The sequence below is a fragment of the Trichosurus vulpecula genome, chromosome 1, assembly GCF_011100635.1.
Source record: "Trichosurus vulpecula isolate mTriVul1 chromosome 1, mTriVul1.pri, whole genome shotgun sequence".
Classification (NCBI taxonomy): domain Eukaryota; kingdom Metazoa; phylum Chordata; class Mammalia; order Diprotodontia; family Phalangeridae; genus Trichosurus; species Trichosurus vulpecula.
The window spans coordinates 62,670,493-62,688,396 of record NC_050573.1 but is presented as its reverse complement, the minus strand read 5'-3'; the positions used below and the strand labels follow the sequence as shown (position 1 = coordinate 62,688,396).

Sequence of the window (17,904 nt, the reverse complement as noted above, 5' to 3'; positions counted from 1 at the left end):
CCCTCTGGGCCTCAGTTTCCTCACTTACAAAATTAGGGGGTTAGATTGGATAATCTCTAATATTTCAACATGCTGCCATAAAAAGAATCCTGGATTTAGAGAGGTTCAAGTCCTGACTCTGCCTCTTATTCCCTGGGGGACCTTGGAAAATCATTTAAGTTCTTTGGGCCTCAGTTTCCTCATATGTAAAAGAACAGAGTTGAACTAGATGATATCTAAAGTCCCATCACCTTTAAATATATGTTCCTGATCCATCTAGTCCCAAAATTCCTAAAACAGTAGAGACAATATTGTATTTGGAGATAGAAAAATTGGTTATGTTCGTATTATATCACACTTTTAACTGCGTGGATTAAGCCTCCTGGAGCCTCAGAGTCATTCTCTGTAAAACAAGGACAATAAAAGCTAACTCGAAGGATTTTGTGAGGATCAGATGAGATAACAGATGGGAAAATACTTGGTGACCGTGAAATACTTGTAAATGGGAGCTGCTCTTCCCTGCGTATCGGTTTTCCAGTGATGGAGAGGAGTTGTTTTCTGTGGATAAGCTAATGACATTTTTCAACAAAGCCAGGCAGGTCTATGAAGAGCCCCCAAGAAACAAGATACAAACAAAACTGTGCTCTTGCCCTGGTTTTCTTGCAATGTTGGGAAAAGATTCTCTGCCTTCAGCACAGAGATTCATTGTCTATCACTAGAATTAAAGAGCCACAATGACAGAGTCCTCCACTATCATTCTCTGTTAGTGTCTGCCAGTGGTGATGGGAAGAAGGCTAAATGAGTGAAGCAACAATTCCAGAAGGTGCTGGAACCAGAAAGATTCCAAGTATGGATGGAGCACTGGACTATGCACAGCCTGTTAGTCAAAGACCAGCTTAGCCGAGGCAGAGAAGCCCTTTACTTGAAGGCCAGCCATGGGGAATGGCTTTGTCGCCTCTTCAAAGGCTGAATCTGTCCGTACAGTGGAAGGAAGAGCCAATCCAATAAAATTATGATGCTTGTAAAGCAGCATGGAGTCACAGAATCTGAGAACTGGAAGGACCACAGAAGTCATCCAGTCCATTCCATACTTAACAAGAAGTACGTACATCTACGCGATCTCCTGAAGACGTGGTGTTTGGTAATACGCTACTTTGTAGGACAGCCTATTCTCCTTTTGGGTAGGTAGCTCTAACTGTCAGGAAGTTTTTCTTTACATTGACGTAAAATCTGCCTTGGCACTGCTCCTCGTTTTGTCTGCCAAGCAGAACAAGGCCGATCCTTCCTCCACAGGACAGTCCTGAAGAGAGCTGAAGACAGTATATGGCCTCCACTAAGTCTTCTCTTCTCTAGGCTAAACATTCTCCATCCCTTTAAACCAGTGGTTAGCAAACTACAAAATGTAAGAACCATTCCTAGCCCATGGGTAGGACAAAAGCAAGTGGTGGGCCAGATTTGGCCCCACAGGCCACAGTCTGCTGACCCTTGTATCACGTGGTCTCTGGATTTCTCCTGGTCTGGTTGCCTTTCCCCCACTCACTCATCAACTCCTACTTGTCGAGGTCCTTCCTAAAATGTGGCACCCAGAAATGAGCACAGAGAGGGTCTGGCTCTCACCTCCTTCGTGCTGGGCCCTGTGGTTTTTTGAGACCACTTCAACTTTCTTGGCTGCAACATCACATCACTGACATGCATTGAGTTTGCAGTCTACTAAAAGCCCTATGCTATAAACTTGTCCTTTTCAAGTAATCTCAGTACAGGCCTCAGTGAGGCTTCCTCCATTCTATCCTTGCACAGCTGATTTTTTAAACACAAGAACTGGATGTTTTATTTATCCCTGTTAAATTTTATCCTATTAGACTTGACCCATCATTCTAGAGTGCAAGGCAATCCTTACCTGAAAAGATGAGTCAGGAGCCTGGAGCTGTAGGTAGCATTTACTTGGGGAGTACCAGCTGCTAATAGATAAATAGTTGGGTAGGTATTGGTTCCCAGCAGGTTTTCCATCAATTGCTAACACTTTTGTCTGAAGAAAAAAAAACATTTGAATGTTATGCACGTGCCATTCTCCTGCCTCTGTGCCTGTGATCTTGCTGGTATTCCAGTTTCCAACTTGATGGTTCTACTACGTTCTTCCACAAAAGCCAAAATGGCTCAGATCCAAAAGAATTAGCACCAGAAGCAAAAAGACTGGGCTTGGGCCTGTTCACTCAGCAGAGTCTCCTTTCTCTGACACGGAATCTCACACCCACAGTCACCCACTCGCCACCAATTATGTTTACATCCAGACTTGGGGTCCTTTGGCTTCTCCCTGAAAACTCTCCTTTCCTGTATGGAGATGGCTTCAGAACCGTTCATCTAATATTTACATGTGCAGTGCTTCATAACCAGCCCATCTCCCAAAATACCCACATTGTTCTCTGGGCAGCCACACTGGGACTCAGGCTCCACATACTCTGTGCACCCAACAGGGAATGCATTCAAGGATCAGACTCCAATGACCTTCCTCCTCTGTTTACTCTGAGGGCAGACATGTGGACATGCTTCCTGCCTTTAATTTATTTCTCAGTATTGAATACCCAGTGTGCATACAACTTGATGGTCATTCCAAATATGTTGGAATAGTCATGTGAATTCCACCTATCTCTTTCTGTCTCTCATACACATACTCAATAAATCACTCCATCTCAAACATACCAAAGGGCCCACCTCTCTATGTCTGTGACAGAGCGGGTATTACATCTGATAAAGAGGATTTTGGGGTCTGGCTTTGTGGTTTCACTGGTATAGAAGAATCCTGGGGAGGAACTCTAACAGTGGCAGTGTAGAGAGACTGTTGGACCTGGAGTCAGGAAGACCTGAGTTCAAACCCAGCCTCCGACACTTCCCAGCTATGTGACCCTGAGAAAGTCACTAAACTCTGTCTACTTCAATTTCCTCGTCTGTAAAATGGGGATCATAAGAGCACCTTCCTCCCAGGGTCGTTGTGAGGATCAAATGAGACAATATTTATAAAGTACTTTTGCACAGTGCCTGACACATAGTAGGTATTTAATGAATCCTTCCTGTGATATACACATGCACACACATATATGTATACGTGTCATATACACACATATAAATAACAGAGCCAACGTTGTTTTCCAACATATATGCCAAGTTTCCCTTTAACACAGAAGTCCCCTTATGCTCATACCTAAGTGACAAGGTTTACTCACCTCTAGCCAAACATACTGGGCAGTGGGGGGGATTGTGGGGATCTCAAAATCTACTATGCCTCCTTGAGAAAGTAATTCACTGGTGTAAACATTGTCCTTTGGAGTCAACTCAGCTTTGATGCGGACCAACACCCCATTGGCTGGGCTACCATCAGGGTAAGAAGCTTCCACCTGGACAACATTTAAGCAATGGACCATTTAGGAATATATTTTTTAAAAATAATTTATAATTACACAGTTGATGATTCAAGAAACAGCAGTTAACCATACTAGAATATGGACTCACGAGACAGCGTTTTAAGGGGCAATAGTTTGGGAATGTCATTTAGATATAGGCACTAGGACATAAGATTAAAAGGTAGAAGGTACTTAGAGATCACCTAGGATAGTCTCATTTTACAGATTCACAATTAGGGATAAGGGGCAAATTCTTGACTAAATAGGGGAAACAGATGATCATAGAAGAGAAAATGGACAATTTTAATGACATGACATTTAAAACTTTTTTTTACAAAATTAAATCAATACACAAAATTAAAAGGGAAACAGTTAATTGGGGGATTTATTTTTTTGCTTTGCAGCAAATTTCTCTGCTAAAGGTCTGATATCCAAGATACATGTATAAGAATTGGAGCCATTCTCCAAAAGATAAATGATCAAAGGATATGAACAGGCAATTCTCAAAAGAAAAAATGCAAGCTATCAATCTTTACTTGAAATAACTTTACAAGTCACTATAAATAAGATATATACAAATTAATACACACGTGAGGTTCCACCTCATACCCATCATATTGGCAAAGATTACAAAAGAGAAAAAAGTAATTGCTGAATAATTGATCTAACCATTACAGAAAGCAATTTGGAACTAAATCCTCTCAAATTACTACTGTGCATACCTTTTGGCCAAATGATAACACTATAAGGCATATATGCCAAAAAGAAAGACAGAGGGAAAAGACCCATATGCAAAACATATTAATAACAGCACTTTTTACTGTAGCAAAGCCTTGGAAGTAAAGTGGGTATTCATCAACTGGGGAACAACTGGACAAATTATGACATATGAATGTAATGGGATATAAAAGACAGATTCAGAGAAACTTGGGAAGATGTACGTGAACTGATACAGAGTAAAGTGAGCAGAACCAGGAAGATAATTTATATGATTATAGCATTATAAAGGAAAACAAATTTGAAAGACATAAGAACTCTGATCAATGTTATAAACAATTATAACTCTGAGAAGTCTAATGATGAAGCATATTCCTCACCTCTTGGCAGACAAATGATAGGCTGTTGGTGCATAAGGAGATATACATTTTCATATACGACCAATATCTGTTTTGATTACACTTCTGTGCTATAGGGAGGGCTTTTGTTTTTGACAGGAGGGGTTTGTGTGTATGTGCGAACGCACATGTGCGTGTGCGTGCGTGCGTGCGTGCGTGTGTGTGTGTGTGTGTGTGTGTGTGTGTGTGTGTGTGTGTGTGTAGAGGGGAACTAATGATTAAAAAAAAGAAAAGCATGTCAATGGAACATTTAAAAATACACAAAAGAGAGCCCAGGTAAGTTCAGAAGGGAACACAGAAAAGTGTTGGCACTATTATGTTCAATTTAATATATACTTTTAAAAAATCCCAAGTTATATATAACAAATTCATGTTTTTATATACAGTCCTCTTTTTCTGTTGTTTGTATATGGACATGTCAGTGTTTGTTGATGTTTGCCATAAAAATTTAATTAATTTTTTTAAAATTACATTTTTAAAAATTGCCTATAGTCACATAGATAGGAAGTAGCAGAAACTGAATTTAAACCATGATTCTAAATTCTGTGCTCTTATAACACGTGATTATATCAACATATGCAGAAAGTCTTAAATAAAATTAAATTTTTATTTAAAACTTTTATTTAAAACCCCTTAAAATCATAAACATAGAAGGGCAATCTTAAAATGAGAAAAAATGCAAATGTAACACCAAAGGCTATTGTTATTTGCAATGAAGAAACACGAAAAGCTTTCTTAATAAATGCAGACATAAAGCAAAGATATTCCTTCTCTCCATTACTATTTGGTATAATTCTAGTAAAGATTATAGTAGTAATAGCAATAAAACAATAGAAATTAGTAAGCCTAAAAAAAGAGGAATGAATGACTAGATGAAAAATATTTATTAAGCATTTACTATATGCTAGGCATTAAGGATACAAACAGAAAAGCAAGACAACCCTGCTCTCAAAAAGTTCACATTCTAATGAGGAAATAATATATTTAGAAGATTTTAGCCGCAAGTCACATGAAAAGGTCCCATGCTCCTTAGGCTGTAGCAGCAAAACAAATAGCAATGCATGTTTTTTTTACTTCATTTCCATTAATACAAATGTACTGCTTTTGCATACTGAACTATTTGACAGTCCCAGGACTTTGTTAACAAGAGCCTTCTTTTGGGGGGGGGCAGTCTGCAGAGGTAAGGGTTTTGTCACCTACAGAGGAAGCTCCCAGGTCCCAGTAATCAAAACCAGGGGAAAAAATCTGACTGAATCATAAAATTTGATTGTTGGGAGGGACCTTAACAACCATCTAGTTCGAGTTATACATGAAAGGAATCCTCACTGTGACTGATAAGTAGTCATCCAGTCTCTGCTTGAAGACCTCCAAGGAGGGAGAATCACCCCTTCTCCAGGCATTGCATTCTACTTTTGGAAAGCTCCACTTGTTAGGAACTATTTACTAATATCAAGTCTTAATTGGTCTCTCTGCAATTTCCACCTATGGCTCCTAGTTCTGCCCTCAGGGACCAAACAAAACAAGTTGAATCCTTCTTCCAAACACAGCAGCCCTTTCTGTCCTTCCTCAGCCTTCTTTTCTCCATGATGAATATCTCCAGTTCCTTCAATCACTCTTCCTTTGACATGGACTTACAACCATGACGCGTCCTGGCTGCCCTCCTCTGGGCACTGTCTAGTGTATCAACATCCTTCTTGAACTGTGAAGCACAGAGCTGCATGGAACACAATTCTCCAGATGAGGTCTGACAAGGCCAGCTGCAATGGGATTATCATCTCCCTACTTCTGGATATTTTGCCCTTCACTGTATCCCAAGATCACATTAGCTTTGGGGCTGCTACATCATACTGCTGACTCATTTTACAGTAAGCCTGAAGTACACTAAAAATGGGTAACAGTGGATAGAGCCCCCAAACTGGGAGTCAGGAGGACCTGAATTCAAATCCAGCCTCAAACACTTACTAGCTACCTCTCACATGGCACTTCACCCACCACCCAGAGCACCTGGGTGGTTAGTTGGGGGCCTTCATCTTTTCTACCTTGACGCAGACCGTCGCATTACTTTTCCGCGTCCATCTTCATGACATTCTGCTGTAACACCCCTGCTGCTGTTCCTCTATTGTTCTAGGAAGGGAAATCTAATCAACAGCACTACCATTCCTGGAAAGGGTTCCTCAAACAACTACTCCATCACTTCACTCACCATTTCAAAACCCTCTTTCCTGGTCAACCTTCTCTATATGTGTTGTTGTCCACTACTAGAATAGAAATTCCTTAAGGCCAAGGACTGTCTTGCTTTTTGTTTTTGTATCTTCCAGCCTTACTTAGCACAGTGCTTGGCACATAGTAAGAGTTTAATAAATGTCTTTTCATTTATTCATTCATTAATTCATCAAGTGTGACTTTTCTAACTGTTACTTAAGTATAGGCCTTTGCCCACACCCCAGGGGACAGTGATCCATGAGATTTGGAAGGAGGCACCCACTTCCACTGGCAGTTATCAGACCTAGACTACCAAGCTCATTCTTACTACCTTTTGAACTTATGGTAACAAGAAGTAGGAGGGCCTTCAGTGGGCAGGAAGTGGGAGCTGGGAAGAATCCACCATGAAAAGTGTAAGGAAGCTACCTGAAGGATACCTTAGCAAGGACTAGCCATGTCATAGATGGGAGCCAAGCTGCTAAAATCCATTCAGGTGGGAAACTGAAGACCCTCATTTTTGTTCCCTCTTCCCCTCTCTCTATCAAGAGGGCAAACACATTGCCTTGAAACCTGATGCGTCCCTCAGGGCTTGGGAAGTGTATACTCTTGTGTGTATTTAAAATATTACTTTGCTTTTTTTAATCCAGCAAAAATGATAAAGCTGTTAAAAGTAATGGGATTGCTAAACTGTATGCTTCTGCTTGAATGGGGAGGGGTGCTGAAGGGGATGACCCTGAATAAGCCGGGACAGGAGAAAGATTTAAAACTGCTCAGTCTGAGATTTCTGGCAAAGGATCATTCTGAGTTTATTTGAACAGTTTACCAGAGCAGAGAGAATACAATCACTGGTTTCTCTGGTAACACTAAATAATTCACCAAACTCATATTTATCCCTAATTATTTATCTTTATTTCCATCTTCTACACCTTTCTTTTTAAAGACTAAGTTGATTGGTAAGTTATCTGTGCATCTATATCTGTCTCTTCTGACAAATCCCATTTCTCCTCCCCATTAGAATTGTTCCCCTTTGTGCCTTCAGACTTTCATTCTTGAGAATCTACTATTCCTCCTGGCCTTTTGTCCCCTGTAGCATTTCAGTCCACAAGAGGGATCTCTCTATCTTTCATCTGAAACTTTTGGAATCCACTTTCTCCACATCTAAGGTGCTTGTCAGACTGAGCTGAGATTTCCTATCCTTCTCTGTCACAAACTTTAAGAGACAGTGATCACATTTCCCCACAGTTCCCATCAGTTTCACTTTGGCAACCAGTTCCTCTTTGCTAGTGAGAATCAGATCCATAAAAGAATTTCCCCTTGTTGACTCCTCTATATTTTAAAATGTACAAATGGAAATAAATTGAGTCAATCAATCGCCCAATGACTCCATATCACGGCACCATAACTGGATGAGAATACTTGTATTGAATCAACCAATCGTTAAAAGGCTTTAGATGAGGTGAAAAATATTTTTGATTAGTTTAGGAGTTCTTAAAAGCCACTGCATGAAATGGAGTGTCTTGCACAGAAAGTATATTTGGATTTGTTGAAAACATTTGATCATGCCTTGTGGGGTTTGTATAAAGCCAGCAAGTTGGTTTCAGACTGAGTATCTGAACATTTAGCAGCTTAGTCTGAAATTAGCAGCTAAGTGACCCTGGGCAAGTCATTTAACTTATCAGCTTCAGTTTCCCCATCTGTAAAATGGGGGTAATAGCACCTATCTCACAGGGTTGTTACGAGGATCATATGAAATAATATATATATACACACATAAAATACACACAAATATACATATATACACATACACACGCATATATATACATACACGCATACACACATACACACATACGCACATACATATATATGTCACGTGCAAACCTTAAAATGCCAAATCAGTGCTAGGCATCATTGTTGACTATGTAGTGTTGGAGGCCTTCCAGGCAAGTCCCTGAGGAGGAATTTCTTAGGAGTGCTTGGGACTGGAGAGAAGAGCTTGGTCATATTCTTCCACTGTGACCAGAGGAGGGTTTTGTGAACTCTGGAAGAGCTCTAGACTTGGAGTCAGGAAGACTTCAGTTCAAATTCTGCCTCAGACACTGAATAGCTGTGTGACCCCGAGCAAGTAATTTAAAGTCTTCTCTTCTATAAAATGGGATAACAATAGGACCTCTCTCCTAGGGTTGCTGTAAGGGATCAAATGAGATGTCGGCAAGGCTCTTTGCAAACCTTTGGCTCTATGTGAATGTAGCCATTATTATCACCCTATTCTGGCTTAGCGCCTTATAATTCTTTGTAGGACAGTCTCCCATATCTAGGGAGGGCTACTGGATATGATGGAAGTCAATGCACCAGACTGTTGAATTTTTAAGGTCCTTCGCAGCCCTGTGATTCAATAAATGTCGATTACTAAATACAAGGTGTAACTTGAAAATAAAGTCGATTTACTAGCTGTGTGACCTTGGGCAAGTCACTTAACCCCAGTTGCCCTGCCTTCCCCCTCCAAAAAAAAATACAAAAAAATTTTTTTAAAAAAGAAAAGAAAGTCTATTTAAAATATAAGTATGCCCTAAAAATAATTACTAAGGACTCAGCTGTGTATTTTTTACTTTACATTTCTCCTCATTCAAGGAAAGTGTGTTCTGTTCTAAGCTAACTTATGTTACCATTCAATGTATGCTATGGAATTCAGCATATACTACAAGTGTGGTGATGGGTCACACTCAGGTTTTATATGAAACAGTTTTGGGGAGGTGGGAAAGGGGAAGAGAGGGAGGGAAGCAATGCTTCTGCGTGCCTCATTACGGTATATATAATGACTTAAAGAAAGGTATCAGCATATCAGTGAACACAAGTATATCAGGAACATACCTTTCCTCTGTAAGGCAGACCAGGTTTGAACTGCTTTCGGGTATCCTTGCTATATCTGATCTCAATAAGCTGCTTCTGCACGGGGGTAGAATCATCAAAGGTAACCTGCTGACTGCCGTCAACACTGGTCACTGTTGCCCAAATGTTGACAGTGCCTCGAAAGTGCTCTGGAACATCTGCTGGCATCATATCCTTCACACACACGTCAAAGACCGCAGAGCCGTGTATCTACATGCAGAGTCAGGAAGGAGATGTTATATATTCAAACAACTTTCGGTAAAACTTTCCCTTTCTTCCAGGGTCTGGTACTTTGTTTCTCTTGGCAAGTAGGGGGTAAGCAGAATTTCAAAACCAAGCTAAACCCAAAATGAACACAAATTAACAAACATCCGTCTTTCATAAAACTTTAGTCTAAAGCTTGGTTGACAGGAGTGGTTTGTTTAATCCAGAGTTTTATTTATACCATGAAAAGGAAACCTGTAGCCCATGAGCTGGGCTCTGGTCTTGGGCTCTTTCATCTAGCTCACCAGTTCATACAACAGGACAGGCTAGCTCTGCTGGGGCCTAGGCCTGGGAGAAAGCATCAGGGCTTCTAGGCTTTAACGACAACATTCTGAATCAGCAGCATAAGGGAATATGATACCCTCCCCCATAACTGTGCCACCCCTATGATGGTGAACTCTCAAGTTCCCCTCTTTGCTCATAATCCCCTGTCCTTCTGCTTTTCCTTCTGCCTCACTTCTCTTAAACCGATTCATTCTTCTGACTGGGACTTTTAATCCCTCCATCTTCTCTCTTCTCCCAAACCATGCCCCTGCTTCAGCCTTTAGTCTTGACCAGTTCATCTATACGCTGTAAGATTTACAGCATATAGATGATACCCTTTGAATCTCTTTTCCCCTTGTCCTGGTGCTATTGACACCCTTGCTGTTCAATCGTGTCTGACTCTTTGTGACCTTGTGGACCATAGCACCCCAATGCTGCCCATGGAGTTTTCTTGGCAAAGATACTGGAATGGCTCGCCATCTCCTTCTCCAATGGATTAAGGCAAACAGAGGTTAAATGACTTACTTAGAGTTACACAGCAAATGAGTGTCTGAGGCTGGATCCAAACTCAGGTTTTCCTGACTCCAGGCCCAGTGCTCTATCCACTGAGCTATCTAGCTGCATCTATTGATGTCTTAACAATCTTCAACCCTTGGTCACTTTCACCATCTATTTTTTCCATTATTATACCAATGCTGCCGAATGCCACTGGAGGAAGTTTCAAAAATGTACTTTTGCTGGGTCCACTACAAATTCATACTAGCTAATCTCAACAAAGACCTCACTGCTGCATTCTTCCCTGACTGAATCACTTAGAAATATATCCAGGTTCAAGAGTTTATTTTTTTTTCTTTAGGAGTTCATTTATGACTTGCTAAATTTTTTGGAGATTGAGTTTAGATTTCTACTTCCTATTTTGTTAATTCGGGTATTTTGTATTTTTGAAAATACGTATCTATTTCCTTTAAGTTCTAGTTTTGGTGGCATGTAGTTTCTGAGGATAGTGGCTTCTGATAATTTTCTTATCCAATTCATTGTGAATACACCATTCTCATTTTGATTTTGGCAATCTAGGTTCTCTCTCACTTTTATTTTGCTTGAATGAGCTATAGTTTTATCAGCTTTACTAGCTTGTTTAAAGGCTCTGTTTTGACTTATTTCTACTTTGATTTTCAAAATTTCCTTTGTACTTGTTTTTCCAAATTAGTCTTTTCATTCTCTTCTTCTGTATACACAGCTATAAGTTTCTTCAGTTATTTTAGTTTAATCTATTTTAAGGTACCTCTCTTCCCACTAGCTCTTTTCCATTCACCCACAATAATCCCTCTATCTCCCACTTTTTACTCCTTTCCCTAGCCCTGGAGTTTGCTTTTCAGTTCCTTTTTCTTCATTTTATCTATTTATTTAATTTTTCCCCTTTCAATTAAGCAGTCAAGTAAAATCTCCCTTCCTCTCCTTCCCTTTAAATTATTTTGTACATTAGTTGTTTAAAACTTCATTTTCTATGTTTTTTTAAAAAGGATTTCTTTCCCTCATTCTCTTTGTTATTGATCTTCATTTTCAATCTATTCTAGACTCATGGACTTTATTTTTTTCCATTTTAAAAAGTTAATTTTTATTGATGTTTTCTATTTCTTACATGACCATAGTATCCCATGTATAGTCCCCTGCCAGCCAGGCCCCACCTTTACCTCTCTCCAAGAGCCATCCCATTACAAAATAGTGGTTTGTTTTGTTTTGAAAGAGAAAAAAATCAGCATAATTAGTCAGTAGATTGAGAAAGCCCCCCAAACATGTGCAGTGTGTCATATCTGTGGACCTCCCATTGCCATCAAGTTATAGGTATGGGATATTTTTTCCTATCTCTTCATTTGTGTCCCACTTGATCTTTATAATTTGGTTGTGTTTACTTTGGATTCTTAGGTGTGTCATTGTTCTTTCTATCCATGTGTTTGGGAAATCAACCTCCGCCTTCTTGAATTTTCTAAACTCCCATAGTTTATTGAGCATATTCTGTCTCTCCTCTGTGGACTATCAATACATCTTATACTGTTCTCCCCCTAATATGCAGTTCATTGCCTGAATATTACAAAAGAAGAGAAATTTCCCCATGCTCCCCAAATGAAGTACATGGATCACAATACAGGAACCAAAAATTCATATATAGGGGTTGGGGCATGGGGTTTCTTTTTGGAGGAAGTGTCAGGAAGTGTCATGAAGCAAGTGTCATCATCATCATCATCATCATGCTCTGTGGTTTCTTCAGCCTCATCTGCTATTGGGTCAATAGTTAGAATATTGTCACTCTTGGAGTGGAGGCCAATGGAAAATACAAGCCAGAGAGGCTCTAAAAAAGGAGCTGGTGAATGTATAGATGTGGCATCTACTGTCGACATCATAAAATACTCTGTCTCCTGCCTCATAATCCAAAAAGATCCCTACTTTGCAGAGTTTTCCTCTTAAGGGAATTCTGGTCCTAGGTGTGGTACAGACTATGTAGTTATTTTGTCTTAGACTCAAAAGCCAATATCCATTAGAAGAAGATAGTGAAACCTCTCCACTTCTTTTTACAGAGTTCTTACAAAGACCAACATCCCAAGCAAAACTGTTTCCCACTGTCACCTCCCAGTAATATCTTCCAGACACGAAGCTCTGAGTTGCTAGAACAGGACCACATAGATCTGATCTCTCCACAGTATGATGCAAGTTCTTCCATGAATCTTTTTCTCTCATGGTTTTCATATCTGTAGATATGATGATGCCAGGATGGGCAGTTTCAGGATCCAGACTGATGTCCTCATGGAATTTTGTCTTGATCACTTTTCTCAGATTCAGGCTCCTTTTCAAGGGAGACTGAACCAATCTGAAAGACTGTGCCACTATGGACAATTGTTGATTGGGCCAGAGATTCTTCAAAACACAGTCTTTCTGGCACTCAGGACATTGAAAACTATTCCAATCAGTCGAATAAATGTACTGGAGGATACATTCTTCACAGAAATTGTGACCACATCCTGTAGACGTGGCATGTGTGAAGAAATCTAGGCAGATAGAGCATAACATCTCTTCTGAAATACTTGAAGTAAGATTTGAGGCCATGGTTTAGTTGTGTGTCACTGGAAAACTCAGTTAACCTTTCTAAAACTAAACTTCCCTCATCTTTCTGACGCTTCTGATTTGGCTCTTTCCCTGCTTTTGGAGCTTCCCTCTGTTTCCAAGAAGATCACTCACGGACTTTATATATGTTTAGTCCTTCTTTAGTCTCCGTATTCCTCATGGAATTAAATTTTCTAAGGTACCTATTTTGAGTTCCTTCTTATAAATAGTATCAATATTATTGCCTTGTAGATCTTCCACATTAGTCTTTTTTTTTCTGTTGTACCTCATTCTTAGAAATACCAATTCCTACAGGTGATAAAAAGGATATTGTCCTATGGTAGAAATTTTCCCCTCCCTGACTATATAGTTCATCATTGATCTTTGCCCTCTCTATGGTGATTTTTTTCCCATTTGCTTTGAAATCTCCCCCCTGGATCCACTGCCCTCCTATTTTGGGTATCAGTTGCCCCTAGCAGCCATGATTCCCTTTCCCTGAGGCACATTGACTGGTTTCTCTAAGCTCAAATACCTGCAGATTGTACCCATTTCTCTTTAGAAAATATCTTTCTTCTCCCATAGGAGCATTCATCGGTATTACCCCCTCCCACCACTGAAATAAGATTTTCCCATTTCTTTACTTCTTTTTCAGTCCCTCTCTTTGCTTAAATTCTGAGTCTCTTCTTCCCAAGAGACTAACAGGAGTTATTTTCACTTTGTTGTTAGCCTTTGACTTGAATTTAATATTTCACGTATTTCTTTCTATCTTCTTCCTCCCCTCCCCCCTTTTATTCACCTTCTAATTCTGTAATTCAGCCCCACAAAAACACTAATTCAGCTGAACAAGTTGTGGTATATGAACATAATGGAGTACTATTGTGCAATAAGAAACAATCAGGCAGATTTCAGAAAAGACTGGAAAGATTTGTACGAACTGATACAAAGTGAAATGAGCAGAACCAAGAAAACATTGTACACAGTATCAGCAACACTATATGATAATCAAGTAGGAATGACTTATCTCTTATTAGCAACACAATGATCTAAGACAACTACAAAGGACCCATGATGGAAAATGCTGTCCACATCCAGGTAAAGAACTGATGGACTCTGAATGCACATTGAAGCATACTTTTTTCTTTACTTTATTTTTTTCATGCTTTTTTTCCTTTTGCTCTGTTTCTTCTTTTATAACTGTGACTAATACAGAAATATGTTTTATATAATTGTACATATATAACCTATATCAGCTTGCCTACCATCTCAAGAAGAGGGGAGGGAAGGGTGGGAGGAAGAAAAATCTGGAACTCAAAATCTTATAAAAATGAATGCTAAAAAAATGTCTTGACATACAATTGGAAAAAAAATAAAATATTACTTTAAAAAATACACTGATTTCACCTGTAAGTTGTTCACTGGGAGGTTTAGTCCATGATGTTTCAGGCTTATTTCTTCACCATCACTTCTATTTGGCTTCTGAGCAGCTAAGTGGCACAATGGATAATGAGTTGGGCCTGGAGTCAATAAGATCTGAGTTCAAATCCAGCCTCAGACACTTACTAGCTGTGTGACTCTAGGCAAATCACTTAACCTCCTTTTTTGCCTCAGTTTCCTCAACTATAAAATGGACATAACATTAGCATCTATCTCCCAGAGTTGTTGTGAGTATCAAATGACTTAATAATTACAAAGCACTTAGCATAGTTCCTGGCACATAGTAAGTGCTATATAAATATTAGCTATTACTATTATCCTTGTTTTGCATACAATTAGAAAAAAATCTTAATGGTCTCTGTTATTTTGTTGTCGTTGTCCTTGGTGGCTGTATTTGTTCGTGCTTCTTATATTTCTGTTGTCTGGAATGTTTGAGAAGCAAATAATTTTCTCAGATCTGGTTTTCTGGAATGTTTCTACTGCCTCTTTTTTAATGAACATTCATCTTTTTTCCATTAATGGTTAGGATCAGGTTTGCATGTTTGGTCATCTTGGGTTGCATATTGAAGCCCTTTTCCTCTTAGGAAAACATTACTCCATTTCCTTCTGCAGTTTCTGGTGAGTGTATAATATATTGGGTTATTTAAATTTCCTTTCCTTTATATTCGAGAGGCTTGCATGATTCAGGCTGCCTTTCCTTGATATTTGGGGGGCCTTTTCCTGACTGCTTAACAAAATGTTTTATTTAATGTTGAAGTTCTGGAATTTGGTGAAATTTTTAGGTGAGCTGAACTTGGGGATTCTCACTATAGAGTCCAGTAGATTCTTCAAATTTTAACTTTGCTCTTATTTCCAATAATTCTAAGCAATCCTCTTGAAGGATTTCCTAAAGTATAATACTCATGGTTTTTGTATCATCATTTTTTTTTCCTGGAAAATGAACAGTTCTCACAGGAATATAGATTCAACATAGAAAGGAACTTAGAAGCCATCTGTTCAACTCTCTCATTTAAGACGAGGAAACAGGCTCAGAAAGGTTGGCTTGTCTGGGGTCATATAGCTAAGAAAGTGTTTGAGGTAAGATTTGAACTTATGTCTTCTTGACTCCAAGTCCCAAGCTCTATTCACTAGGTTACGTAGTTGCCTCTCTGATTTTTTTCATCAAGATCAATTACTAGAGCTTGTGCAGGTATCAGGTATTCTTCCTGTTTTGTTTATTATATTTTGTCCTAATATTTGTTGTTGCATCACTGCAGTTTTACAATCTGTATGTGCTATTCCCTATTACAAAATGTCCATCATTTTATCCAGGTCTTCTACTTTCAATATTGCATATAACTTCATACTTTAAAAAAAATTTCCATTCTCCCTCATCTTAAATTTTTTAATTCTTTATTACAAAGAATGACTCTTTGGTAAGGGAAGGGAAAGATGCAGTAGGAAATGCAGGAGTGGTTTAAAAAATCAATAAACTATTTATTTACAAAAATAAAATTCCTCACCTTCTGCTCTAAACCATCCATTCTCTTTTCAGAACTTTAATTTCTCTTTTTATTTCCTCCTTTTATTTTCTTCTAATTCTTTAAGTTTCTCAGCTATTTTGGGGGTCTTTTAAAGTTGTCCCAAACTAATTTCTATTTTCTTATTCTGGAGCTATCTCCTTGGATTCTTTTCTTCATCGTATTGGGGTATTTTTGTTTGCTCACCTCATATTCAGCCTCATGCTGGTTTTTTTGGTAGGATTTTCCTTGAGAAGTAGCATCATCCTCATCATCACCATCTTCTTCCTTCTTCCTTCTTCTCCTTCTTCATCTTCCTCTTCTTCTGCTGCTGTTTTCCTACTTCATTTGTTTCATATCTTGCTGTTTTGAGTTGATGAAGGGGAGCTGGACTTAAACCTATTCAACTAGCCACTTCGTGGGAACACTTCCTGACTGAATTTTTATCACATTTTCTACAAAAAGGAAGCTCCAAACTTTCTCCTTAAGACTTACAGGCCACCCGTATTCCTTATTCATCAGCAGATGAACTTGCTTCCTAATACACCGAGAAAAGAGAAGGAATTGTCTGGGGATCCTTCATCTTCTCTGCTCACACCTCAAAATTCATCTATCTCCTTCACCCACCAGGGCTCTTCTCCATTGTTCAGGTCTTTAAGGAAGAGGTGTTCCCTTTCTTTACTTCTGAACAAATATGTATTAAACACCTAAAAGCATCGTGTTGGGTGCTGAGAATATATGTAAAGACAAAAACAAAAGTCCCTACCCTCCAAGGGCTTACATTCAACTAGATATAATACATAGAAATGTAAGGGTGAGGATCAATTGAGTCAATCAATCAATTACCCCTCTCACAAAAAGTCAATGACAAAAAGCTCTACCCTGACACCTTTGTCAGACAGATCAAACAAAGGTGTGAACCAAGTACAAATAAGGACTTGCCATTAACTGATAGTCTTAGGTTTTAGACTAAGTGCTAAAAGGCCTTGCCTAGTCTAGATGCCCTTGAAAGCCATCAGATGCAGTGAAATTATGTTATACAAGAAATGTGTTTGGACGGTTGAGGGACTTAGTCAGCTTGTAGAAATGCAGCAGGTTGGGGTTGTGAGAGCAGCCTCAGGGCATGTGCTACAGAAAGGGAACAAATACATGGGCCTTGGAGGAGAGACAGGCTTTGCAAATGAGGTGACACCTGAGCTGATCCTGGAAGGAGAGGAGGGAGAACAGTTCAGGCCAGAAGATGAAAGGTGGAATGGCAAATTTATGGAACAACTAGTTGTCTAGTTTAACAGAAGGAAATAATCTGAAGTAAGTCTGGAAAGTAAGTGATGATGCAACCAAAGAGACTAAGCAGTACACAACCAAATGGAAGTGGAAGTCATGCCAAGAAGCCAAAGTAAGAGAAAGTACCTGAGAGGAGGGGTGGCCAACACTGTCAGAAGCTGTAGGGAGTCAAGTAAGAGAAGCATTTACAAAGTCCACTGGATTTAGTTAAGGGCCAAAAAGCGTTGTGGGAGGTTAGGCAGTCAAGGTAACAAACATAAATGACTTCCTACGAGTTTGTCTATAAAAGGGAGTAGAGATCTAGAATGATATTTTGAGTGGATGGAAAGGTCAAGGAACCAGAAGATGACAGACTGAAGGTGAGAAAAAAAGAGAGAATGATGGAAGGGGCAAACTAGAAGAAGACACAGGGGGATATATGACTTAATTCAACTGCATAAATATTTAAGTACCTACTATGTTCATAAGGTAAAAATGCTAGTAATC

General features: G+C 39.2%; 1 protein-coding gene across 1 annotated transcript in view; it reads right to left on the bottom strand.

Moving 5' to 3' along the window:
• CPAMD8 (C3 and PZP like alpha-2-macroglobulin domain containing 8) overlaps positions 1–17,904 on the bottom strand; it is a 161,272-nt gene that overhangs the window by 111,169 nt on the left and 32,199 nt on the right. The window contains exons 11-13 of the mRNA XM_036734810.1: positions 9,560–9,787; positions 3,198–3,368; positions 1,877–2,005 (exon numbers count right to left, since the gene is read on the bottom strand). Coding sequence (XP_036590705.1) covers positions 1,877–2,005; positions 3,198–3,368; positions 9,560–9,787 — 528 coding nt within the window. The remainder of the gene's footprint in view (positions 1–1,876; positions 2,006–3,197; positions 3,369–9,559; positions 9,788–17,904) is intronic.